This window comes from Aotus nancymaae, unplaced genomic scaffold (genome assembly GCF_030222135.1).
Source record: "Aotus nancymaae isolate 86718 unplaced genomic scaffold, 86718_ANA_hifiasm-v0.15.2.pri h1tg000015l_0, whole genome shotgun sequence".
Classification (NCBI taxonomy): domain Eukaryota; kingdom Metazoa; phylum Chordata; class Mammalia; order Primates; family Aotidae; genus Aotus; species Aotus nancymaae.
The window spans coordinates 7,040,654-7,067,015 of record NW_026988426.1 but is presented as its reverse complement, the minus strand read 5'-3'; the positions used below and the strand labels follow the sequence as shown (position 1 = coordinate 7,067,015).

Here is a 26,362-nt window from a genome sequence, read left to right as displayed (position 1 = left end):
ATGTGTTCAAATGAATATTCCTGAGTCCCAGCCACCAGAGATTGTGAGAGTAGCTTAAGGGTTTCCCCAGTGTGATTCTGGTAGAATAACACCTTCAGACAAACTCAGTTTCTTCCATTTACCAAGAGGAAACCGAGTCACAGAGAGGTTAAGAAGGAGTGGCAGTCATCTCCATTTTGGAAGAATGTAAACTGACATGCAGCAGGTGAAAGAGTTTGGGCTGGGATTAGAGCCCAGATGTAAGTCCGCATGAAGTACTTTCCACTAGGTCCACTCAAAGTGGTGGAGGAAGGGAGAAGTTGAGAGAAGAAAGGAGATTGTGAGGTATTATTTATTAATGCATTCCCAGCCATTTCAGGGGGACACGTCCCTTCACCCTGCACCTGTGGGTATTCACCCTGCATGCCCATACCAAGTCTCTGTGGATGACACACGCCTCTTCCAGGTAGGCCATGCCCTCACACACATCCAGACACATGCCCAGCAGGGTCTCTGCAGCAAAAAGCCCCCGCTGGCTGCGCAGATAATCCGACAGGCAGCCGTGCTCCATGAACTCAAACACCAGGCAGATGGGGGCCTGCTCCAGGCACACCCCATACAGCTGGACCAGTTTGGGATGAGAGAGTTTCCTGGAAGAAAAAAACAAGGGGTAAGATGGTCTAAACTTAGTCTCCCCCAAAATGCTGAAAATACTAGGGTGCCAGAATAGTCAATGGTCATTTTGTCTATTATGGTTTGGATGAAAATAATATTCATTCCCTCCCCAAAACAAAAACATGTCATTGGAGCTGAGACCTGACAAATGGCAAGGAGTCCGCTGTGAGTGTGAAGACGAGCAGAGGCCAGTTATGGCTGGCATGTCATGGACCGGAGGAAAGATGGGCAGGAGCTGAGAAGGGGAGGTGGCCATAACCAGATTATGGCGGGCCTTGGAGACCACTGTGAAGAGTTTGATTTTATTCTTTGTGCAATAGGAAGCCACTGCCAGGAATTTGCACAGGGAGATAGTAGCACATGGCATTTGCATGGTATTTCAAGAACACAAAACCGATATTCCCCCCAGAGTTTCAGCACATCCTTGTTTTGACCACTCACATCATGACTTCAGCCTCCTCTATGAAGTCCTCTTCTGACATAGCCCCTTCTCGAATGGTTTTGATAGCCACCTTGTCCTTGTTGAGCCAGTAGCCCAGATGCACCAACCCAAATTGCCCACTGCCAATCTCTTGCACAAAAGTGAGCTCCGAGGGATCGATCACCCATTTCCCTGAAAGAAAGAGAAATAGTTCTCTAAGGTTGGCAAGCAGTAGATATAAGGTATTGGGATACCAGGGGACTGTAAAGCCCTACCTAGAATTTTAGCCTATTGTTAATATAATTCAGAGATGGCAAATAAATTATCTTTTCCCCACATAATAACATTGGATGTGCTGGAAAACTATGAGAATATGTGTGGGAAGGTAACATGGAAAGAAGGAGGAGAATGGCATGAATCAAGATATTAAAGAAACTATATTAATCAAAATACTAACGAAAGGGTTCTTGCAATGTTCCAACCAAATCTATGTTTTACCGTGAATTTTTTATTGTCATTTTTCACACTAAGTAAATTTCATTTGAGCTGATCATTTATTCATTCATTCACCTATCAAGAGCATCTGCTATATACGCAGCACTCTGCTAGGCCTTACTGGCGGGGGTTGGGGGACAGTTAAAAAGATAGTTTCAAAGAGAATTTGTGCAGAGGCACAAGCTAGCACGGTGTCTGGCACATGGGAGGCTCTCAAGAAATGTTCAGCAAACAAATACCAGATCCCAAGGCTCAATTTTCTCACTGTCAAAATGAGTGGGTTGACCAGATAATATCTGAGATCTTATCCAGCATGGACACATTAAGACCCTACATTTATTAGAATACCCTTATTTTCATAAGGAGGCTAAAGAGTCATTACCCTTCTCCAATGCTTGGTCTGGTACCTAAATAGCCAGATTTCTACCTCTTTGAGGCAGAGACTCAACAGCAAGCAGTATTGAGCACCAGTAGGTACCGTGTGCCAGACATGGTGCTGGTTAGGGATAAAGAAGCCCATGTGTGGCAGTGATTCTCAAATTATTGCCCTCTGGCCACCTGTATCAAAGTCACCTAGCATGCTTGTTTAAAATGTAGACTCAGCAGAGCACAATGGCTCATGACTATAATCCCAACACTTTGGGAGGTCGAGGCAGGAGGATTGCTTGAGCCCAGGAGTTCAAGACCAGCCAGGGCAACATAGTGAGATCCTGTCTCTACAAAAAATTTTTAAAAATTAGCCAGGCATGGCAGTGTTTGTCTGTAGTCACAGCTACTTGGGAGGCTGAGGTGGGAGGATCACTTGAGCCCAGGAGGTCAAGGCAGCAGTGAGCCATGATTACGCCAGTGCATCTCCAGCCTGGGTGACAGAGCAAGACCCTGTCAGAAAAAAAAAAAAAAGTAGACTCCAGGACCCTATCAAGGATTGCGTTTTGGTGAGTGTTTGGATAGGAGCCAGGAGTCAATAATTTTAATAAGCATTCCAAAAGACTTTGGTGCACACTGAAGTTTGAGAACCACCAACCCAGGAGTTAAATGAAAATTAGACCAGGCTTCCATAAGCAACACACAGTTGGGACCAAGGGATGCAAAGCCAAATGGCTTCAGAGTCCAGGCAGATAATCCCAAGTGAGTGAAGCAATTCTGTAAGACCAGAAGACATAGTAGAGGCCACAGCACTGGAGGTCATGCCACACCTAAAGGCAGTCCAGAAAATTTTAACACTCTCTTATGCAGACTTCTAGATGCTGCCAGCTTGCCGTTCTTGCAATAGTCTGACACTCAACCAACTAGATGATATAAAAGTTCCAGAAGATGGTGGAAACACAGTACTAAGGCATGATTTTCTAATATTTTTCTAATAGCATTTAGCAGAATGCTCTGTACAAAGTAGATGCTTAATAAACAGTTTATTAATGAACTCTTCACTAGCACCAATGGCCACTGATTTGATCTAGAGAAATGTGCTCATATATGTACTTCCCTAATACACAATGTAAATATTCATTAGTGCCATCATCTCTAGATATGTAATATACTTGTTTTAATGGTGATCTGTAGCCTGGGAAACAGGTAGGCTCATGGCAAGTTTATCCAGAATTTGCACCAGATCTTTAGGGACATGAGTTTACATTCCTGATTGTACTGCTCACCGTATCTCAGCCCCGCCGTAACCGGGGCTTTCTGCCTCCCAAAACAAACTGGATACCGGAGTCGAGTGACCAGGCCTGAATTGATTGAAAAGCCAAGAAGCAGTGGTTAGGGCTTTGCTGTAGCAACCATCTAACTTAAATCACTAGAAAAAAATAATCAAAGCAAAAGCTAATTTTATTCTGGAAAACAAATCCCAAAGCCTAACCACTGATATCACACCCTCCTTGAAAACATCATGAGTGCAGATGGGCAGGTAGTAAAATTCTACGATTTCCACAAGACAGTTTGCTAATAGAAGATCTATAATATAATTAAATATTTGTATATTTTTCTGTTTGTGTATTTAGTTATAATTTGTAGTCAGGAAGAAGCCAGGGTGGGCTTTTGCCAGTTTTCTCCAAGTTTCCTGTGTGGGTGCTGATATAGTTTGGATGTTTGTCCCCTCCACATCTCACGTTGAAACGTAATCCCCGGCTGGGCACGGTGGCTCATGCTTGTAATCCCAACACTGGGAGGCCGAGGCAGGCAGATCACCTGAGGTCATGTGTTCAAGACCAGCCTGCCCAATGTGGTGAAATCTGTCTCTACCAAAAATATAAAAGTTAGCCAGGCATGGTGGTGCACACCTGTAATCCCAGCTCCTCAGAAGGCTGAAGCAAGAGAATTGCTTGAACCTGGGAGGTGGAGGTTACAGTGAGCCAAGATCATGCCACTGCACTCAAGCCTGGGTGACAGAGCAAGACCCTGAAAAAAAAAAAGAAAAAAAGAAAAGAAAAGTAATGCCCTATGCTGAAGGTGGGACCTGGTGGGATGTATTTGGGTCATTGGGCAGATCCCTCATGAATGTCTTGGTGCTATCCTTGTGATAATAAATGAGTTCTCGCCCGAGCTCACACGAGACCCGGTTGTTTAAATGCGTGTGGCACCTTCCCCCTCCTCATTCCTGCTCCTGCCATGTGATACACCTGCTCCCCTTTTGTCTTCTGCCATGACTGAAATCTTACTGAGGCCTCCCTAAAAGCCAAGAAGATGCTGGCACCATGCTTCCTATACAGCAATGAACCAATTAAACCTCTTTTCTTTATAAATTACCCAGCCTCAGGTATTCCTTGATAGCAATTCAAAAAGGCCTAACCCAGGTGCGCTCTGGCTTTGTCCTGTAGAGCAGCGGACCCCAACCTTTTTGGCGCCAGGGACCGGTTTTGTGGAAGACAGTTTTTCCATGGATGGGTGTGGCAGGGGGTTGGTTTCAGGATGAAATTGTTCCATCTCAGATCATCAGGCATTTGATTCTTTTTTTAATTTTAATTAATTTATTCTTTTAATTGCATTTTAGGTTTTGGGGTACATGTGAAGAACATGCAAGATTGTTGCATAGGTACACACGTGGCAGTGTGATTTGCTGCCTTCCTCCCCATCACCTATATCTGGCATTTCTCCCCATGCCATCTCTCCCCAACTCCCCACCCCTCACTGTCCCTCCCCTATTTCCCCCAACAGACCCCAGTGTGTAGTGCTCCCCTCCCTGTGTCCATGTGTTCTCATTGTTCAACACCCGCCTATGAGTGAGAACATGAGGTGTTTGATTTTCTGTTCTTGTGTCAGTTTGCTGAGAATGATGGTTTCCAGGTTCATCCATGTCCCTACAAAGGACACGAACTCATCGTTTTTGATGGCTGCATAATATTCCATGGTGTATATGTGCCATATTTTCCCTGTCCACTCTATCATTGATGGGCATTTGGGTTGGTTCCAGGTCTTTGCTATTGTAAACTGTGCTGCAATGAACATTTGTGTGCATGTGTCTTTATAGTAGATTCTTATAAGGAGCATACAACCTAGATCCCACAAGTGCTGTTCACAATAGGGTTTGCACTCCTATGAGAATCTATGCCGCTGATCCGACAGGAGGCAGAGCTCAGGCGGTACTGCTTGCTTGCCCGCTGCTCATCTGTGGGGTGGCCCTGGTCCACCCCTGCTCCACCCCTGCTCTGGAGCTTACCTCCTCCATTATGTTGGTGATAGTTGATGAGAAGAGGGATGGAATCAAACACATACTTTTCAGCCACATAGTATCGCTTAGGATTGTCATTTGTTTCCTTGATGTGATAGTGCTTTATACAGGGATTGTTCTCACTTAAACAAATGAAATGCAAATGTAGTGATTAGTAAGAAGCAACGTTGAGACACGAAAAAGTCTACCAGTATTAAGTTCTTATTATCTTTGTCTTGTAACCTCTCACAAAGATGGCAGCTGTAGTTCGATGTGTAACTAGGTCCTGACAGGTTGGCCCTGGGTGCTTGCAGTACTGTGTTAAAAAGAATTCTGAGGCTGTGTCTGGACCCAGTGGACAGCAGTGCTGTGATGGATTGGTGATGGCTCTTCCACTGCCACAAAACGAGGGAATGGATGTGTGTGCTATGTGTTTGCCCTGCCTGTTCTATGAATTTAACTGATTGTCAACATACATTGAGAAAGCCTCTCTGGCCCCTTCACACTTATTTGACTTTGTGCTGCTGCAGAGGATGAACATAACAGGCCTGACTACCCTCCTTAGAAAGGCCTGCTTGCATCGTTAGCCCTTGGCTGGTGTTTGGGAACTTGGATTTCGGGACGGCTCTTTCCCTAATTGATGAGGGTGATGAGCTGTGCTGAAACTTTGCTCGAAACAATGTGCTTTGTGGTGAACACCTGTTTTCCTTTTGGGTATCTGGAATTTTGGCATGTGCTAGACAGGGGATGCCTGTGAAAACAGCCTCCAATAAAAGCCTTGGGCACTGAGTCTCTAATGAGCTCCCCTGGTAGACAGCGCTCACGTGTGGTCACAACTCATTGCTGGAGGAATTAAGCACGTCCTGTGTGGCTCCAGTGGGAGAGGACTCTCGGAAGCTTGTGTTTTGCTTCCTCTAGATTTTGCCCCATGTGTCTTTCCCCTTTGCTGAGTTTGCTTTGGATCACTTTGTTGTATTAAATCTCAATAAGTCTTAGTCCTGGAAGGTCTCCTAGTGAGTCCCTGAAGCTGGGGGTAGTTGTGGGGAGCCTTGACACAGACATTATGTCCCATCCCTCCTCCGTCATACCTGTGAGAGTGCAGCAGGTCACCTCCTGTCTGCAAGCCGTGGCAGAGACACAGCCCCTCTGTGATGTACGCCGTGTTCCCTCCCATCCCTGGATCGGGCTCTTTGCCACCTGCCCTTGCTCCACATCCTGCTCACATCCTCAGTCTTCCAAAAAAATTTTCCAAAGCCACTTTAAAAATTATTTGTCTCTTCTCTTAATTCTGACTACTTTGGCCATTGTCAAACAGCTTAGTTCTCACTAACATTCTAATTAAAAGGGAATTTGAGACCTAGATGGGTTCTTAGACATTGTTTTACAGAGAAGAAACAGGTCCAGAGGGGCAGACAAGCAGCAAGGGTCTCGCAGTCCATTGGCTGGAGCCTGGATGTGGCTTGACCCTTGCAGACCCACGGCCAGAGGGAGGCACCATCAGCTCCTGAACCTCGGTTTCTTCTGCGTGAAATGAGCATAGTAATACCTGCCTTCAGGGCTTTTTAGAATTGGAAATGGTCTGCGTATTTTCTGGCACATAATAAAAACTCAATTAATGGTAGGTAGTTTTATGAGCAGAGCCAGAACTGGAGTTGATATATTTTTGCTTCCAGATAATAATATCTTTTCTGTTACTCTACGTATTATATACTCATCCAATACAGTGCCAAGTATTTTATGTCTTTAGAACTCTAAAATTAGGGATGCTAACTGAAAGAGGACCTGGCATCTAACCCCAGCTCTGTCACTTTCTAAGTCTCTTCAGTTCTATCCTTGATCTCCATGGCCTTGGTTTTCTTCGAGTAAAGACGGAAAACAGCCCATTTCTAGCGGGCCTCTACCTCTCGCACCGTCTGACTTTGTTGTCTGTACTCCAACGCTCACACACTTCAGAAGTGTTTCTCCCCACTTTGCTGAGCAGGGTTAGCTCCATACCTTACAATGGCCTTAGTGAACACAGACACGGTGTATGTTCCTGGGGTCCTGGAATCTCTTACCATGAAGGCTCCTTCTTTGCCCTGGAATGGTTAGAAAGAATGGAAGGTTAGTGATCTCAGGAAACCAGGCTTATGCCTCCAGCTCTATTTTCTTGCCCACAGAAGGAGGAAATACTGTAGGCCCACTTGGCAAAGAGCAGATTTCAGTAAGAATGGCAACCGTTTCATTCACTCCTGTCCTTCAGCAGATATTTCTTGGTCTCCTACATGGATCCCAGACTGTTCTCATGCTGACGTGAACCATGAGTGGAAACAGATATAGCTCTGCCCTATTAAAGCTCTCCATGTATGTATCAGACTCTTTACAGATATTTTCCAACTCTTACCACAACATTGTCATCTGGACATTGGTATCCTTAATTACCAGTGACACTGAGTGCCAGAGAGCTTAAGTGACATTCCCAAGACCCACATTCCATAGCTAGGGTGGGGGAAGGCATGCAAGACTTCTTGGAGGAGGCAACCTTGGAAGAACTGATACGGCACATTAGGAGACGCTTTTAGTGGCTCCCAAATGTGGGTAACTCCCAGAATAACTTGGGTTCCACCTCTGGAGGTTCTGACTGGGTAGACCTGGAGTCCAGGAATTTGTATTTTTAAAAAGCTCCCGCAGTGATGCTTATGATCACTCAGGTCCTCCTTAAGCGGAGTTGTTTGTTAGTTTAAAAACATTTATTGAGCATTCAGTGTATTCATTCATTCATTCATTCAACAAATATTTCTTGAACAACTACATGGTGCTAGATACACTTTTGGGTGCCTAGGTACAGCAGGAACAAGATAAAGGTTTATAATCTAGTGGCAAAATATATATGGGGCAGTACCCCAGGAGTTTTAATTCATAAAAATGTGAAATGAATCAATTCATTTCTTAAAGGTCCTATTTTTATTAGATAAAAACACTCTAAATACACCTAGAAATAAGACAGCTATTGTTTCAAAAGCAGCATACAAAACAAGTGAAAAGTAGCAAGAAAATGTCATTCAATTCTATCCAGAATCTGGGCTAAGTCTGACAGGGACCCACTGAAGTTTGCCCTCACATTTAACTAAGGAGGAGAAGACAATTTGGTAAAGTAGCTCAAAATATTAGTAAGAAGGCCGAGTGCAGTGGCTTATGCCTGTAATCCTAGCACTCTGAGATGCAAAGGTGGATGGATCACCTGGGGTCAGGAGTTCGAGACCAGCCTGGCCAACCTGGTGACACCTCGTCTCTACTAAAAATACAAAAATTAGTTGGGTGTGGTGGTGCGTGCCTGTAATCCCAGCTACTCAGGTGGCTGAGGGAGAAGAATCACTTGAACCTGGGAGGTGGAGGTTGTGGTGAGCCGAGATTGTGCCACTGCACTACAGCTTGAGTGACAGAGGAAGACTCAGTCTCAAAAAAGAAAAAAAATGAGTAAAGAGAAATGTTTCAACTGCCAGAGCAAGCAAAATGTGCTTAGCACCTCACAAGAACTGCTGTAATACGGGAATCATCTTTAGGAAGTCATTAATGTAGGCTGTTTGAGCTCCATAGACATCATTAACCAACGTATGATTTAAAATAACAAAACTACACTTGTTTAAACACAGTGTAATTCAGAGTTTTAGTTAATTTTGCACTCCTCCCAATTAGTTCATATTAATCAAGTTCTACTTTGTTATCCAATAACATAGATTGGTGGCACCAGGTTTGCGCTGCCTACGTTTGCATTGTAAATTTAACTTCAGAAAGTACAGATTCCCAGGAACTAACGCTGGAGGTTCTGATTCTGTGGATCTGGAGTGGGACCTGAGAATCTGTGTTTTTGAACATTTCCCAGCAATTCTAATGTGTGTTTCTGGGGAAACTCATAGGAAATAATTAAATATTGAGTTGATATAGAGCCAAGGAAAGACCAGAGTCCAGTAAGGACCCAGTTCAACTTCTTTTCCTTTGTGGAATCTTTCCCAACTCCTCTGGAGTTTACCTTGGTTTATTTTAGATTATTTCCTCGTTCTTTCTTCAGCATTTGTCTTGCTTCTCAATAGAGTCCCAATGCCATGGACTGTGATCAGCCAGGTTGGTCACAGGACAAGCAGCAGAAAGTGGCAGGATGAGGGCTGGGTAACTGTCATCCCTGACTTAATTCAATGCTCCCCTTCTACTCATTGAAAAACTGAGGCCCAGAAGGAAGAAGAGAAGTCCCCAAAGTCACACACTGAGCTGGTGACATAACAGGAACCAGAACCAGTACCTGTCCTACCACACCATGTTTTCTGTTTTCTCTTCCCTTTCTCTCTTAATCTTGACATCCCTGAGTAAAATCGGTCCTGCTATGAACACTGCATGGCTTTAGAGAATAACCGTTGATGAAAAGTAAGTTAAAACAGGTGCTATGTTTCCTCTGGACTCACAGCCCAACCAGGCTGAATCAGGTCACAGGCACCCCTGACCTAGACTGAGAAGAAGGCATAGCAGACCAGCCCTGATGGCACCCCACAGTCAGCCATCACCACTCAGAAAGACTGCTGCAGCTGTGGTGATGTCTGCATGTCAGTGCCAAGCCCAGGTTTCTTAGCCTATGGTTTGCTAGCCTTGTGAATCCCCAGAATATTTACAGCAGACATGAAAACTATTGTAATCGAACACGTCAACCCACTGCATTGGCATAAAATACTGCAAGGCTGATAAAACAGTACAGTTCTTTCTTTTCTTTTTCCCTTTCTTCCTTGCTCTCTCTCTTTCTCTCTCTCCTTCCTTCCTTCCTCTCTCTCCTTACTCCCTCTCTCCCTCCTTCCCTTCCTTCCTCCCTTCCCTCCTTCTTTACTTCCTTCCTTCTCTCCTTCCTTCCTTCTTTGGACAAGTTATTGTTCTTGCCCAGGCTTGAGTCCAGTGGCATAATAATAGCTCACTGGAAACTTGAACTCCTGGGCTCAAATGATCTTCCCACCTTGACCTGCCACATCACTGAGATTCCAGGCATGAGACACTGCACTCAGCCTTAATTCATTATATGTCAAAAGACAGGTTAAGGAGACTTACTGTGTCCAAAAGAAGTTTTTCAGCTTTGTCTCGGCTGATACTCTTATTGTACCACCTGAAAGCAAGGAAAAGTCATATGTCAATGACATTTTAAAGTTTCATTATTTCCTTATAAAAGACAATGCCAGAAAATCATACAGTCATTTTCTGTTTCTACCAGTGCTTTAAATTTTTTTTAGAATATATTTTATTTATTTAACAAGCCTGCACATGTATGCTTCTACCAGTGCTTTTAAACTCAAAAGCAAATGCATGATTCATTTCCAGGTATTAAAATGTTTAATTGGAAAGGAACATATAAACAGAATTGGCAAAATATTGATCATTGTTGATGCTGGGTTTGGGGAACATGGATATTCATTATATTATTCTCTCTACTTTTGTATATGCTGGAAGTTTTCTAAAATACAGTTTTAGAAAACATTAATTTTCCTCTCTGTTTCATAAGTCAGTGGGCAGCTGATTATAAGGAGGAGGGTACTAGGGCAACTATAAAAGTGTAATACCAGTTTGAAAGTTTAGCAAACATCCTTTTAAAACAACTGTAGTATTTTCTACTTTAAGACTGGTCTTCCAGACATTCTGCCAAGGAATTGCATTATTTTTATAATTTTGTCGCCTGGTGAAAAACAACAATAAAATGGCAAAGAAGAATATAAATGAGCTTTAGGGATAAATTTTTTTAATGTTGTTAACAGTATTTGAGCCACATCCTGGCCTCTGTGGCTGCTTTTTAGGTAAGAGGAGGCAGACTAATCATCGGTTAATAACCAGTCTTGAAAATTAATAAATCCAGGAGGAGAGAAGTTGTGGGTGGGGAAGGAATACCACTTACTGAACTTGTTTGGCTTTTTGAGAGTAGCCATGACTTAAGGAATTCATGAATTCGTTAGAGGTTTCTGAACATTATAAGACAGAACAGTACGTTACACCAACATGGGCTCCTAGAGATTATCTAATTGAGCGTTGGGCAAATACAGGCTTCATGTCATACACAAGCCCCCAGCAGTAGTCGTGGCTGCCGAGAGCTGTGCATTGAAAAGGTTGTCATCAGCACGGTGGGTAAGTAGTTTCACTATCAAGGAGTGATGTCTACCTGAGCTCAGTGCAGGGGAGGGGAACGCCAGCAAGAGTCATGATTTGCTTTCCTTCATCTTGTCTGAGCCTTCATTTCATGAAGGGATCAGAACTCAAACAGGGTGAGGTAACTTGCCCAAGGTCATGACTGCAAACCAAGGCGGGAGATCTGAATCCATTGAATTTACCAACCCATGATTATGTTCCCAGGTGGTACATTTGTATGTACTTACGCAGATCTCACCCGAAACTCGACAACTCTAAGTTCATGGATGAAAAGTTATCATATTGGATATCTTTCATATATCCAGTTGTATACTAAATATCTGAATGTTGGCTTGTAAGTCATGTTATTTTCCTGCTGAGATTCATAATCTGGAAAATGCTAACTGAAAGTCCACAGTATAAATAGATTGTTTGGTTTGTATGGTATAGTGTTTCATTTTAAAAATGGTTTAAAATACTTTTAGGTGGGTGAATAGACTTTTTTTATTTGCTCCAGGCCTCACTATTCCCTATTGCTTATCCTGTTGGAATTCTGAGTTTGCTCCTTTGATCATAAACAAAGAGATTCTGATTAAAAGCAAGGATGAACAAACAAAACTACACAGCCTAGTGGTCATTTGAAATAAATGCTTATTGTTTTTTCTCCAAAGGTATTGCCTATAAATTTTTTTAAAGCATATCTCCTTTATGTTTTATTTCAGCTCAAGAATTCTTAGAACTGACGACTCTTCTGTTCACTGAGGGAAGGGCTACGCACACATACTTGATCAAAACAAGCCAAGTTGAGAGCACCAGAAAATGATGGTTCTTCATTAAGGAATCTATTAGAATTTCAGCAACAAAATAACTCAGCCACATTTGAATTAAGAACCCTAATGTGTGAATAGGTGTCCTCATTAGCTTTATTCTTCAGGCCTGGTATCTTATATTTAGTGAGTAATTAATATTTTAAGTAATTTCAAACTTAAAGAAAAGCTGTAAAATAGTATAAAAGAACCTTCATATACACGTCACCCAGATAAGCCAATTACTGACATTTGATACATTTGCTTTCGTATTCTTTTTAGATAGACGTAGATTGATTTATTTTCTGAACCATTTGAGAATTGACTTTTACTCCTAAGTACTTCTGCATCTATTTCCTAAGACATAGAGTATACACTTATCTAACCATGACATAATTACCAAAACCATGAGATTTAACATCTACATAATACCATTATTTAACTGCAGATCTTATTCGAATTTTATCTGTTGTCCCAATAATGTATATTATAACAAAAATATTTTTTGTGTGGTTCAAGATCCAGCCCAAGATCACTACCATATTTAGTTACCATGTCTTTTTAGTCTTTTATTTTTTTTTAGATGGAGTTTCACTCTTGTTGCCCTGGCTGGAGTTGCGATGGCGAGATCTTGGCTCACTGCCACCTCCGCCTTCTGGATTCAAGAGATTCTTCTGCCTCAGCCTCCCAAGTATCTGGGATTACAGGCATGAGCCACCACACCCAGCTCATTTAATATTTTTAGTAGAGACAGAGGTTTCACCATGTTGGCCAGGCTGGTCTCGAACTCCTGATCTCGTGTGATCCACCTGTTTCAGCCTCCCAAAGTTCTGGGATTACAGGTGTGAGACACCGTGCCTGGCCTCTTAAGATTTTTTTAATGTGGACCAATTCTCAGCCTGTTGTGTCTTTCATGGTACTAACATTTTTTTGAAGAGCACAGGACATTAATTTTAGAGAATATTCCTTAATTTGGATTTGTCTAATATACCCTTATAAACATATCCTCATGAGTGAATCCAAGTTGTGCATTTTTGAGCAGAAATATCACAGAAGTGATGTGTGCCCTTCTCAGTGCATCACATAAGGAGACACATGATATCTTTTTGCTCTATTATTTATGTGCATTTTGATTGACGGTTTAAGATGGGCCTACTAGTTACCTCCCTTTAGTAATTACAAGTGATTTGTGAGGAGATACTTTGAGACTATGTAAATATGCCATAGCTCATCAAACTTTAACCTGCTAGTGGTGACATTCATTGAGGATTCTTGCCTGAATCAGTTGATCATTCTGAGTTACAAAATGATGATTTTTACAAAATGATGATTTTTAAACTTTATCATTCATTAGTTGACATTCTGCTATAGGAAAAATAACCTTTCCTTTTTATGTATTTACTTCTTTATCAGTCTATTTATTACAGATTCTTATATTGTTCAATGGTTTGTAGTCTATTACTTATTTTAATACTCATTACTTATTTTGATACTCAAATTGTCCCAGATTTCATCAAATGGATGATCTCTACTGCAGTGGAGATCTTGTTGTATTTTTATAGTCAGCCAATAATTTATTCCTAACCTAGGGAGGATTCTTTAGGACTATATTTTCCAAAAACAAATAAAGTATCTTCTTCAGATATGAATGGTACAAACAAGAGAAAAAAGATAAGGCCAGGCTAGATTTGGGGATCAGGAGTCACTTTTGAGCAAGAATTAATAATTGTGCATAAACAAAAAACATAATAAACAAAGTAAGAATCAACTTCTGTGCTCATTTGACATGCCTACATCTTTTTGGCTGGGCACAGTGGCTCACACCTGTAATCCCAGCAGTTTGGGAGGCCAAGGCAGGAGGATCACTTGAACCCAGTAGTTTGAGACCAGCCTGGGCAACCTAGTGAGACCCTGTCTCTAAAGAAAATTTACAAATTAGCTGGAGATGGGTGACATGTGCCTGTAGTCCCAGCTATTTGGGAGGCTGAGGATTGCTTCAGCCTAGTAGGTCAAAGTTGCAACGAGCCAAGATCACACTACTGCACTCCAGACTAGGTGACAGCGAGACCCTGTCTCAAAAAAATTAAACAAGAAAAATGTATTTTCAAGTACTTCTTTACTTTCTGGCACAAAAAGATGTTCCAAGTTCTTTTTTGTTCTATCCCTACTCCAAGCTATTTCTCCAGAAAGTCCTGGTTCTTTTTAGTGGAAAGTGTTATTTAGAAACCAGGATCTGGGTGGTATGCATGCAGGTTGCTATGCAGTAGAGATCATCTGGCATTTTAACAGTCAACCAATAATTTACTCCTAACCTAGGGAGGACTCCTTAGGACTATGTTTCCCAAAAACAAAGAAAATATCTTACTCATAGGTTTCCAGATTATTTGGAGATTTTTCCACCAGATAACTGCTTGGTACATATCCTTCATGCCTGTTAAAAGAAAAATTAGTGTTTAGACCTACACAGAACTAAGTTTTATATCATTTTATAGGTTTAATCTACTAAAAGGCATTTAAAAATTGGGGGAATATCACATTATTTGGCATTTGCGATAAAATATTTTAAAGTTTAGAATAAAAGAATTGGTAAAAATAACAGCAACCTGCTGTCTGTTAAAGAGAGGCTGATTTCATGACTAAAATATGAAACGATAAAAAAGAAGCGTGATTTTACTTAAAAAGCTCTGCTTGCTGCTCTCCTCATTGTGAAATTTCCTCTACTGGAAAAAATATTAATATTCACTCTCTATTTTCTATAAGGAAACATTTTTGTGTGATAATTAGCATTTTTTCCACTTTAGTACTATCATTTTATAGTCAGGAAACCAAAATAATTAAAATATAAAAGCCGACTTTCCAACCACAGATTCTGAAAGATACTACCAGTTGGCATTGTAAGCTTTTTAATTTAAGGCCTCCCTAACTGAGCTTTTTCAGATATGAATGGTAAAAACACGAGATAAAAGGATAAAGCCAGGCTAGATTTGGGGATCAGGAGTCACTTTTGAGGAAGAATTAATAATTTGTGCATAAACAAAAAAGAATATCGAACTTCTTTACGTTCGTGTATAACTTTGTAGTTTTCAAAGCACTTTCACATTCATTATCTCTTTTAATATCACAAGGTGAGAGCGGCATCCCTTCCACTTTCTGGACATCTGGCTTTATACCCGTCAAACGAGGGGCTTAAACTAGATTATATGTAAAATTTAGTTTAAGTAGATACTCCATACTCTGCCAATCTGTAAAAAAAGATGCCTGATAGGCCTGGTGCAGTGGTTCATGCCTGTAATCCTAGCACTTTGGAAGGCCAAGGTGGGCAGATCACTTGAGCTCAGGAGTTCGAGACCAACCTGGGCAACATGATGAAACCCCCATCTTTGGAAAATATACAAAAATTAGCCAGGTGTGGTGGCATGAACCTATAGTCTCAGCTACTTGGGAGGCTGAGGCACGAGACTCACTTAATGTGGGGGTGGGGTGGAGGTTGCAGTGAGCTGAGATCATTCCACTGCACTCCAGCCTGTGACAGAGCAAGACTCTGTCTCAAAAAAAAAAAAAAAAAAAAAAAAACCTGATAGTTTTTTCCTCTTTATTTCATAAAATGTTTTAATTTTCTTATAGTAAGGCCAATTTTCAATCTAGTTATTATGTTTATGGGAAATGTGTAATTGGTGCGCAGATTGACTGGAGATGCCAAATACAGGATGACTATCTTATATTTTACTCCTCTGGCAGACATTGCTAATCAATCATGGCATACTTTCTTTGGAGAACTGGACATCTGGCCTCAGAATCATCCTTCACCCAGTGCTCAAGGCAGCCATTCCAACTGAAGAAAGTCAGCTTATTCTGAAATTTGCTGTTCCTGTTCCTTCTGTATAACTCTTGGGATCCCTTAATTATGTCTGGTTTTGCCATACTATACTTTTACAACTATATTAATGGATCAAATAATATTTTGCTATTGAATAGAATATGCTGCCAAAAGCTGGGTCATCTCCACAAATGGTAACTCTAATACTTGTATATGGATAGGTAAAATTTATAAAGCTCTTTCACTTCCAACATTTTCACTGATTTTCTCAACACTGTGAGATAGACAACACTGACATTATCTGCATTTTCCAGTTCTGGAGATGGATTTGCAGAGGATAAGTTACTTGACCATGTTATACGACATGGTCATCTGTGAATCCTCAGCTACATACGACAAGAGTAGCTGATAAAGTCTGAGTCCTCTGTCTTCCCATCTTGTGTACTTTCCACTACACCACACTATCACGAAGCAAACTGGGGAAATTCCCATAATGCTGACTGGCTGCTGGGGTGTCCTCTTTGATCCCCTTTGAAGTGCATAGTTTGGCCTTTCTACAGGTCACCAAATGAAAGGTTTAACTGTCATTTGGGGAAGTAAGAACTAGAAGAAGAAATGTCCTGGTACATTAGGTGTACTAAATAAAGTCAGCTGATTGAACTAGTGAATTTCTAAGTCCCTTTGGTGTTTATAGACCCCGTAGACAGTCTTGAACCTATTTAGGATATGGGCCTCTCCAAAATGAACAAAGAGAGGGGGACGTGACCAGCTTCAATTATCTCCATGATTCAACTAGAGAGGGAGGTTTCAAATGAGAAGTTGGGGTCTGTTCTTAGCTAGCAAACTACACTGCCTCTCAAACCATGGTTCTGAATCTCATCACCTTTTACCCTACCTCACTCCTGTCTTTCCTCCCCCTGCAATGGGGCTGATAAGCCTACTTAAAGAGGAGACACCTTGAAAATGTAAATTTTGGTCTATGTAAAAGGTAAGCATCATCCGTAAAGATATTTGTGCCTTCCCCCACATTTTTTTTTAATCCATCAGATTGGCTTTTTTTTTTAAAGTTCAGTGATACCCACACTGGCACTTCCATAACCCTGTTAGCAGGAATGCAAATTTGGCAAGCTTTGTGAGGAAATTATATGTCAAAATTAAGATACCACATACTCGGACTCAATTGTTGCACAGTTAGAAGTGTGACATAGGCCAGGCATGGTGGCTTATGCCTGTAATCCCAACCACTTTGGGAGGCCAAAGCAGGAGGATTGCTTGAGCACAGTAGTTTCAGACCAGCCCCGGCAACATAGTGAGACCCCATCACTACAAAACATTTAAAAATTATCTGGCCATGGTGGTGCATGCCTATAGTCTCAGCTACTCAGGAGTCTGAGGTGGGAGGAACCCTTGAGCCTGGGAAGTCAGGGCTGCAGTGAACTGTGATAGCGCCACTGTGCTCCAAACTGGGTGACAGAGCAAGACCTTGTCTCAAAAAAAAAAAAGAAAAGAGAGAGAAAAGAAAAGTTTTATATATATATATGTATTCCAAAGATTGCCAAGATGCATGAACACAAGATCTTCATTAAAGCCTTGTTTGAAACAGCAGAGGAAACAAACTGGCAACTAAATGTCCCACCACGATGGGTTATTTAAACATTTATAATAAAATCAGACATTCTAATATTATGCAATTTTTGTTTTTCTGAAATGGAGTCTCACTCTGTTGCCCAGGCTGGAGTGCAGTGGCATGATCTCAGCTCACTGAAACCTCCACCTCCTGGGTTCAAGCAATTCTCCTGCCTCAGCCTCCCAAGTAGCTGGGATCACAGGCACCTGCCACCACGCACAGCTAATTTTTTTGTATTTTTAGTAGAGACAGGGTTTCACCATGTTGGCCAGGCTGGTCTTCAACTCCTGACCTCAGGTGATCAGCCTACCTAGGCCTCCCAAAGTGCTGGGATTACAGGTGTGAGCCACTGCACCCGGCCTATGCAATTATTTTTAAAATGAGGATTTGCATGTGCTGGTATGAAAAGATCTTCAATGTGTATTATACCACTAAAAGTTAAAAGCAAGATGCAGAACAGAATGAATCAACTTGGTACAAGTGAAAAAAGGATGCATTTGCAGAGGTATAACTTGTTTAGTATACACAAAAAGGTATTAATAGTAATCACCTTTTTTGTCTTTTTTTTTTTTTTTTGAGACAGAGTCTTGCTCTGTCGCCCAGGCTGGAGTACAGTGGCACCATCTCATCTCACTGCAACCTCTCTCTCCTAGGTTCAAGTGACTCTCATGCTTCAGCCACTGGAGTAGCTGGCATTACAGGCGTGTTCCACCACACCTGGCTAATTTTTGTATTTTTAGTAGAGAAGCTGTTTCACTATGTTGTCCAGGGCTGGTTTTAAACTCTTGGCCTCAAGCGATCCACCCGCCTTGGCCTCCCAAACTGCTGGGATTACAGGTGTGAGCCACGGCACCTGGCCAAATAGTGATTACTTTTGGACCTGATGATGTGGAGGTAAATGGAGGATGGCTTATTTTTTTAAATGTAATATTTCTCTCTACTGTTAGTCAAATAAAGTGTTGACATAAATAATTCATATGTTGCAATGACAGTTTTTTCTTTTTTATATTTTTAAATTAATGACAACCTCATACTTTGAAAACATTTAAACCCTTAATATTAATATACAAAGATGTTCATTGCAGTGTTGTTAATATTTGCAAAATATTGGAGACAACCTAAGTGTTCAACAAAGGAATTTGCTAATTTAGGTACATTTATTGCTGGATTTATGCAACCATTGCACTCACACTCTGGAAAATATTTCAGAGAATGGGTTAATACTTCTGATATAATAAAAGAAAAAAAAAACCTTAAAAGGCAGTGTGAATCTCATGATCGATATTTGTTTTCATTCAAAAGTCCCACGGTAGAAAAGTGGTATTTGTACAACCTTATTTTCCCCCTGAGTCATGTGGGTGGCTAGTTCAATGATTGTAACTGTAACTAAATCTGTAGTATCTTCATTCTGATGCATCCTATGTAACTATCAATCTGTACCATCTCTGCATACCTTGTCTTTCCACCAAAAATAAGCACTTCCTAACGGGATGTACCTTCAGCTTCACTTAACACTCAAGGACAATAGCGCTTTGCAGAACAAGTTGCCAAGCTCCCAAGTTGTCAATGTCAGTGGAAAAATCTGGGGGTTTTTTAGATGAGTTTGGGTCTGGAGTGCTTGAGATGGGGTGCAGGGAGCAAGCATAGCAGGTGACTGCCTCGGAGCCACTTCTGAGAAGAGGAAAAACGAGCCTCAACTACTTCCTCTTCCTCCATCTTCCTTCTGCCTCTGCTCTCCTCTCCCATCTCAGGGCAGTGGTCACGCTGCAGGAGGTAGGACAGATCATCCTGGTATTATCTTTGTTCCCACCACCTCAAACAAGGGGCAGCAGCCACAAGGATGCCTTACCCATTCCTGTCCTGGACTCTCCACCAGTGAATCTCGGAACTGTCCAGCAAGCAGTACTCTTCATTGCGCCGTAGGGTGAGTTCCTGAGGATCGTTGGTTTGGTAGTCATACAAGGCAATGACCACAGTGTCTTCAGGTTCCCAAAGTGGTCGCTGGGGAAGGGAGACAGCAAAACCAAGCAAAGACATAAAAAGGGAGGTAAAATACCTCCTTTCATCGGGGTGTCTTGGGAGACAATTTGCCTTCCTCTGGTTGACTTTCTTTATGAGTTAGTTACGGTGCTGACTATGAGACATCAGTACTTGGAATTCATCACATTTCTCATTCTATGAGGTAAATTCTGACCACAGTGAATTCCAAGCAGCCACACAATTTTCACAAAAGTCTGTTGGTTTCTCTGTCTGCACTGTGTTATATGTGGCAGCCTCTCTGCCGGATGCATCATGCCCTTGGCAAAGGAGATGCAGTCAACATTAAATCTTTCAGTTTGTGCTTTGCTGATATGACTTGTGGGTTTATCCAGGTCTACAGAATCATAGGGTATTGGAGCTAGAATTCCTCTGACAGATCACTTCATGCACTTTTTGATTTAGGATGAAGAAACTGAGGCCTAGATGGAGAAATGGACCTGGCCAATCTACCGCTTGAATTAGCCCTAAGCCTCTCTCTACTCTAGCACCTGTCTCCCTTCTTTCTCCTGTAGACTCTCTTGCTGATGTCTCTGTTCCTCAATCCCTTTCTTAGGATGAGATATTGGGGACATGAAAAAAGACTACAAAGCACACAGTCACCAGAGTTCAGGACGGACACGCCTGCTCTGGGTTAGCAGACTTTGTGAGAGTAAACGTGGGGAAAGCTTGAGTTCCTGGCTAGAATGTGATTTAGTGTTAGGAAGTCACAAGTTCTCTGAGTACACTGAAGCATTTGGTGGCATAAAAATACCGAAGCTGAAAAAAAAAGTCTCTCGTTATACTGATGTAGTATGTCATCCCAGCTGAGCCCAGATTGGATTTTTTTTTTCTTAAATAGAGATAAGGTCTCACTGTGTTGCTTAGGCTGATCTCGAACTCCTGGGGTCAAGTCATCCTCCTGCCTTGGCCTCCCAAAGTGCTGGGATTACAGACATGAGCCACTGCGCTCAGCTGCAGATTGGAATTTGAAATCCAGATATCTGTAAAGCTTGTGAGGTTGTATAAATGGGGTGCTACAGACAAGCATAGATGGCCTGAGGCTTTTGCTCTAAGAGCTCATGGAGGGAGGAATTGTATTCAAGGATGCTTGGAGAAGATGGAGAGTTATGGCATTCATCCCACTCTAGGTCAACTCATTGGTTAATACCTTTGAAGAGAAAGATCAGAGCAGGGTCCTCAAATTATGATGGTACCTTTCTATAGGGGGCACACCGGCTATGTATGGTTTTTTTTTCCTAACAATTATGCAAACTTGGAATATAGAGGTTATTTTGAATATCACAAAATTTGAAGTGTGCTATAGGCCTTTAATGGGTGGTGGCCAAGAATGCAAAATGCTTTTCAGTATGACAACCCTAGATGTCATTACCACTCAGGCAGCAGAACAGGAAGGCGAGAAGCGAAATGACTTCAAGTGGCTCCAAGTAAGAGAGCTGTTGCATTGGATTTAGATATGTGGTTGAAACTAGAACAATGATTCTAAAACCCTTGTGGCCAGAACACTCAAAACAGTATCCACGATGCTCCTTCAAGAAGGCTGAAAAGCCAAATGGTGGAGCACAGGGAGAGAAGGACCAGCAGTGTTTTCTGGCTTTCACCTTCATGGATACCGAAGACAAAGATACAAGAGCAGCCTGGCTTAAGATGGGAAGTGTGGGTTTCGGGGGGACCGTTGAGGGAACCGTCTGCAAGGGAGGGCAGTAGGATTCCGAACTGTGCCTTCAAGGGGGATGGTGAAATAGTCTTTAGAAGGTCAAGGAAAGAAAAGGAGAGAGAGCTTGTTCTATGCTACAGTTTCAGTACATTTCTTTCCTGTTGTGAAGGAGTAGGCTGATAACAGATCTAAACACCAGGCTGAGGCTTTGAGGATTTAGAGCTTCCTTTATAGGGATGCTGCCAGTTTTGAAATGTTACCATGTTGGCTGAAAGGAAAAAAGGCAGAGCTCATTCTTCAGGAAGAAGCATGAGGAAATAGAATCAGTAAGTCCTGGTTAAAGAACTTACTCTGGAATGAAGAGCGAGTACTCAAATGTGGATATTGGTTGGGCACAGTGGCTCATGCCTGTAATTCCAGCACTTTGGGAGGACAAGGCAGGTGGATCACCTGAGGTCAGGAGTTCAAGACCTGCCTGGCCAACATGGTGAAACTCCGTCCTTATTAAAAATACAAAAATTAGGCGGGCGTGATGGTGAGTGCCTGTAATCTCAGCTACTCAGGAGGCTGAGGCAGGAGAATCGCTTGAACCTGGAAGGTGGAGGTTGCAGTGAGCTGAGATCATGCCATTGCACTCCAGCCTGGGTGACAAGAGTGAGACTCCCTCTCAAAAAAAAAAAGTGGATATTGGTGTTAATATTATCATAAGTCAGCATCATATCCCCTACTTAAAGGTCATGATCTTTCTCCCGTCTTTGTTTTTTTTTTCATCTCCTTAGTCAAATAAGCTTCCCTAGAGTAGGTACTATAACATCTAAGACTTATAAGTCAATATATTACAGACCAGTGAGGAGGCTTATTAAAATGCAGATTACTGGGCACCTCCCCCAGCGTTTTAGGCACCTCCCCCAGTGTTTAGACCCCACAGCAGGTCTAGGGATGGGGCCTAAGAATTTGTATTTCTAACATGTTCCCAGGTGATGCAGATGCTTCCGGTCCACGGACTATACTTTGAGAACCATCATTGGAATTAAAGACCACCACACCAGAAACCTTGCATCCTACTAAGTTGCTGAATGGCCTTGGAAAACCTCAAGACCTCTTTTGGGATTTGATTTCCCAAGTTTTACAGTAAGAATAAAACTAAAACCCTCTGAAGTGGCTGGAACAGATAGTAAATTTTAAAATAGATAATAAAGAGGTGGAAGTGCTTTGAAATATATAAAATATCAATAAATGTGTGTCTCCAAAATGCTTGCATAGAGTAAATATGCAGCTTTTGTTTTTGTTTTTGTTTTTTTTGTTTTGGAGACAGGGTCTTGCTCTGTCACCCAGGTTGGAGTGCAGTGGCATACAGTCATGGCTCACTTCTGTTTCGACCTCCTGGGTGCAAGAGATCCTCCTACCTCAGCCTGCTGAGTAGATGGGACCACAGGCATGCATCACCACACTGGCTAATTTTTAAAACTTTTTTCTAGAGATGGGGGTCTCACTTCATTGTCCAGTCTCGTCTCAAATTTCTGGGCTCAAGTCATCCTCCCACTTTGGCCTCCCAAAGTGCTGGGATTATAGGTGTGAGCCACCATGCCGGGCACACTTTTATATAGAGTGAGCTGCTACTATAACTCCAAAGTGGCCAGGTGAATTTACAACCAGTTTGATACCAGTATTTGTTGAATGAATAAAGTGAGATGGAGATTTAGCAGCTGAATGGTCCTTTAAGTGAACAGACCTCCAAGACAGTTCAGGCCCCAAAAACTCCAGTGTCTTGAGTTCCACTGAATCATGACAGCCTGCTGCATGCATCCAGAGGTGAACATGCAAATAGGGACATGCCAATCAGGTAGCCTGTGGAGCTAGGGTCTCACTTACCCTGTTGTCTTCAGGAGTAGGAGGAAGAGGCTTCTTTGAAGCTAGAACGAGAAAAACAGGAAAAGAAAAAATGAGCATGAAAACCAATGGACCCAGCCGGAAATGAGCAGCCAGGGGGCTTTTCTGAGAAAAGGGGCCCAGGGAAAACAACAGAAGAAAGGGGCCAGAAGGAGACAAAGAGACATAGTGAAACCCGACTTGGCCTTGTCAAAAACTGTCTTTTATCTCCTTGAGCCTGCTGGTTCCTGATTCCCTTTTCTAGTAGACACCAGAAGCTTCCAGAAGTCCATATTCGGGGGCCCTCTCTCTCTCTGTATTCTCAGAAAAAGCCTGACAGAGGGGTTAGACTTGCACCCTTCCCTGTAGGCACAGAGACTTCTGGGAATACCTCTGCCACCTGCTAAGCTCAGGAGTGGGAATTGGTGACTCAGGGGGACAGTGACTCACCAGCTTCCTGATGTAGTTGTGGGCTTGAGGAGGGGGTGGTTGAGGTGGGAGTCATTGTGCTGCTTTTTGAGTAGGCTGGAATCCACTTTTAGTTGCCTTAAGGCATCTGAATATGTGTTCTTTCTGCCTCTTTCAATCTATACCAACCTCAGTATCTCTCTATCTCTTATCTTCTGTTCATCTGTTTCCATGTCTCCATCTCTTTAGCTCTCCTCTCTTTTCTCACTTTCCTTTCTCTTCTCCCCTCCTCTTCCCTGTCTCTTTCCTCTCATCTCTTCATATTCATCTCTCACTGTTTCTCCTCTGTAGCCCTGCAAAGACCATGCCTAGACTCAATGAATCAAAGGTGTGTGCCTGTGTCTGGGGCTCTCTGTAGTATGGGAGACACTACACGGGCTTCAGACCAATACAAAGACTTCCTTAATGATGAGAGATAAGAGGGGAATGGGCTGCATAGATAGGCAGTGAGCTCTTCATTTCTGTATGAGGTTGACTTGAAGCTGGACAGCCCATATCAGGGATGCGGTACAGGAGAGTCACACATGGACACTGGAGCCCAGCCTTGTACAGACTTGGCAAGAAAGAGTAGGCTGGGGTAGTGACCTGGGTATACAATGACCAGAGAAGAAGGAAAACCCCCATAATAGGAAGTATGGTTTCCATTTAGAACTCAACTTGGAGCCGGGAGACTGATGTTCTAACCCTGGCTCCAATACTAGCTGTGGGCCTTGGGCCACTTCCAGCCCTGGACATTCTATGACTGGTCTCTCTTTCTTCTTCCTCTGGCCTTGCTCTTTCCTTCCTTCCTTTCCCTTTGTGTGAAGTTGGTATGTAGGGAGATCAGGGCCAGTTCTGGTTGCAGAAATGGGTGTTGCTATGGGTTGAGCGTAGGGGGGGTCTGTTTTTAGTTAACTGCTGTTGCTGTTTCCCAGACATACACATGTTCTGAGGCTGTATCTCGGCCTCAGATTCTTCCATCCACAAATAAGAAAGACCAGTAGACACAATTACCATTTATCAAGAACTCTGCAGATGTTGGCAGCTGTGCTGCTTTCCACAACCCCACTGAATCGCCCAACCTCACATGTAGCTAGCTACCTATTATCATTATCCTCATTTTACAGGTGAGGCTCAGAGGGGCCGTCCAAAGCCCTGTGCTCATAGACCGACACTGTCAATGTGCTTGGTACCAGGAATCCTGTGAGCCTTCATCTGGGGAGTCGACCATGAGCTGCGTTCACAGTGCAGTGTGCATCTTGAAAATTTTGCTCTCAATTGTGTAAAACTTGGATGCATGAAGTTCTTAAACCAAGTCAGAAGAGGGTAGAGTGAGGAGATGCTCAGAGGGGGAGATGGCAGTGGATTGCAATGCAAAAGCAAAACCATTAGCAGAGTGACTGCATGACACCCACAGCGGGACCCCGAGAGCGCTCAAGCCCTGGTTTCCCGTGGGGAGCAGCTCGGCATGACCAGCCTTCCCGCAGTGGAGTTCTGGTGAGTCATTCAGATGTTCCTAGCACCTCAGTCATGTGTCTATCACTTGGAGGAAGGAAATACTGTGCACCCTGAAGAGGAACAGCTGCAGCATGCATGGTGAAAATTACCAAATGGAAATACCAGGTCAAAGAATTTTAGAATTGGAAAGGGGCTTAGATATTATTTCATCCTAAGCCCCTCAGGACTCCCTGCCACTTTTGAGATGAGGACATTGGGGCACTTGATGACCAAGTGACTCATCTGAGGACCCAGGGCAAGGCATTGGCAGAAATTTGGAGACCAGATCTCTGCCTTTGGAAAGGGCTTTCACTCACTGAGGTAAGCCCATGCCGTCCTGTTACTGTGGTGGATCCCATCCATATAAAACTTTCCAATTTTTTTTAATTAAAAATTGGCCTGCATGAGTATGATCAACAGGACTAACGTGGAGGATCCCTTGAATATTTACCAACTTTGAAAACTTGTTAAATATTATTCTTCTGGGCCCAGGGACCGATAATGTTGAAGGGCTTTCTTCCCAAGGTGCAGGGTGAAAAGTGGTGGTTTTAAAAAGTGGTATTGAGAGGGGCTGTGAGTCACGAAGCCTCAGAAAACCTAGCCATGTGTTACATCTGCCTTGGGTTGTCAATTTTCAGTACTAAGTTTTAGTACACAAAAGGAAGTGAAAAATGAGAAAGGGAAACTGGCAAAAGAGGTTGAGAAAAGAGGAAAATGGAAGCAAAACGATCCACATGGGCCATCATTCCTACTCAATAATGGGTTTGCAGAGCACTTCCAGGTTACTGGAGCACCCTGAATTGCTCAAGGCAGTCCATCTACCCCACTGAAGGAACAAGAGCATAGTGAATGTGAAGTACATTCCAGTGGAGTTGTACTCAATTGGAGGTTAAGGTTCCAAAGTCATCACTAAAATCAAGTTGCAGCCCAATCCCCTGGACCTGAGCCTTTAACGTCAAAGGCAAAGAAACTGCTTCTCTTGTTTTCACTTTGAATTTAGACTGTGGCCTTTTCCTCTCTCATACTGTGGAGGTCAAGGGCAAGTTTGAAGAGGAGGCAAGGAGAAACCACAGAATAAAATGTAAAAGAAAAAAGAATTCCTCTTACCCTTAATGGTATAGAGTTGCATTTGTGTAATTAAACGTATGTGTGATTTGATGTCACTGTGAGAAATGAATATTTTGTATCTCTTAAGGATGCCTCTATAATTTAGGATTTCAATAGACCATGCTATTCAAATGCCGGTTATAGCCAGGGCTCCTT

General features: G+C 42.5%; 1 protein-coding gene across 1 annotated transcript in view; it reads right to left on the bottom strand.

The window, feature by feature from the left end:
• Positions 1-26,362, bottom strand: part of ITK (IL2 inducible T cell kinase) — a 72,450-nt gene that overhangs the window by 10,288 nt on the left and 35,800 nt on the right. The window contains exons 5-13 of the mRNA XM_012455604.2: positions 23,159-23,199; positions 19,442-19,593; positions 14,514-14,579; positions 10,281-10,335; positions 7,212-7,294; positions 5,226-5,359; positions 3,223-3,297; positions 1,096-1,267; positions 413-629 (exon numbers count right to left, since the gene is read on the bottom strand). Coding sequence (XP_012311027.2) covers positions 413-629; positions 1,096-1,267; positions 3,223-3,297; positions 5,226-5,359; positions 7,212-7,294; positions 10,281-10,335; positions 14,514-14,579; positions 19,442-19,593; positions 23,159-23,199 — 995 coding nt within the window. The remainder of the gene's footprint in view (positions 1-412; positions 630-1,095; positions 1,268-3,222; positions 3,298-5,225; positions 5,360-7,211; positions 7,295-10,280; positions 10,336-14,513; positions 14,580-19,441; positions 19,594-23,158; positions 23,200-26,362) is intronic.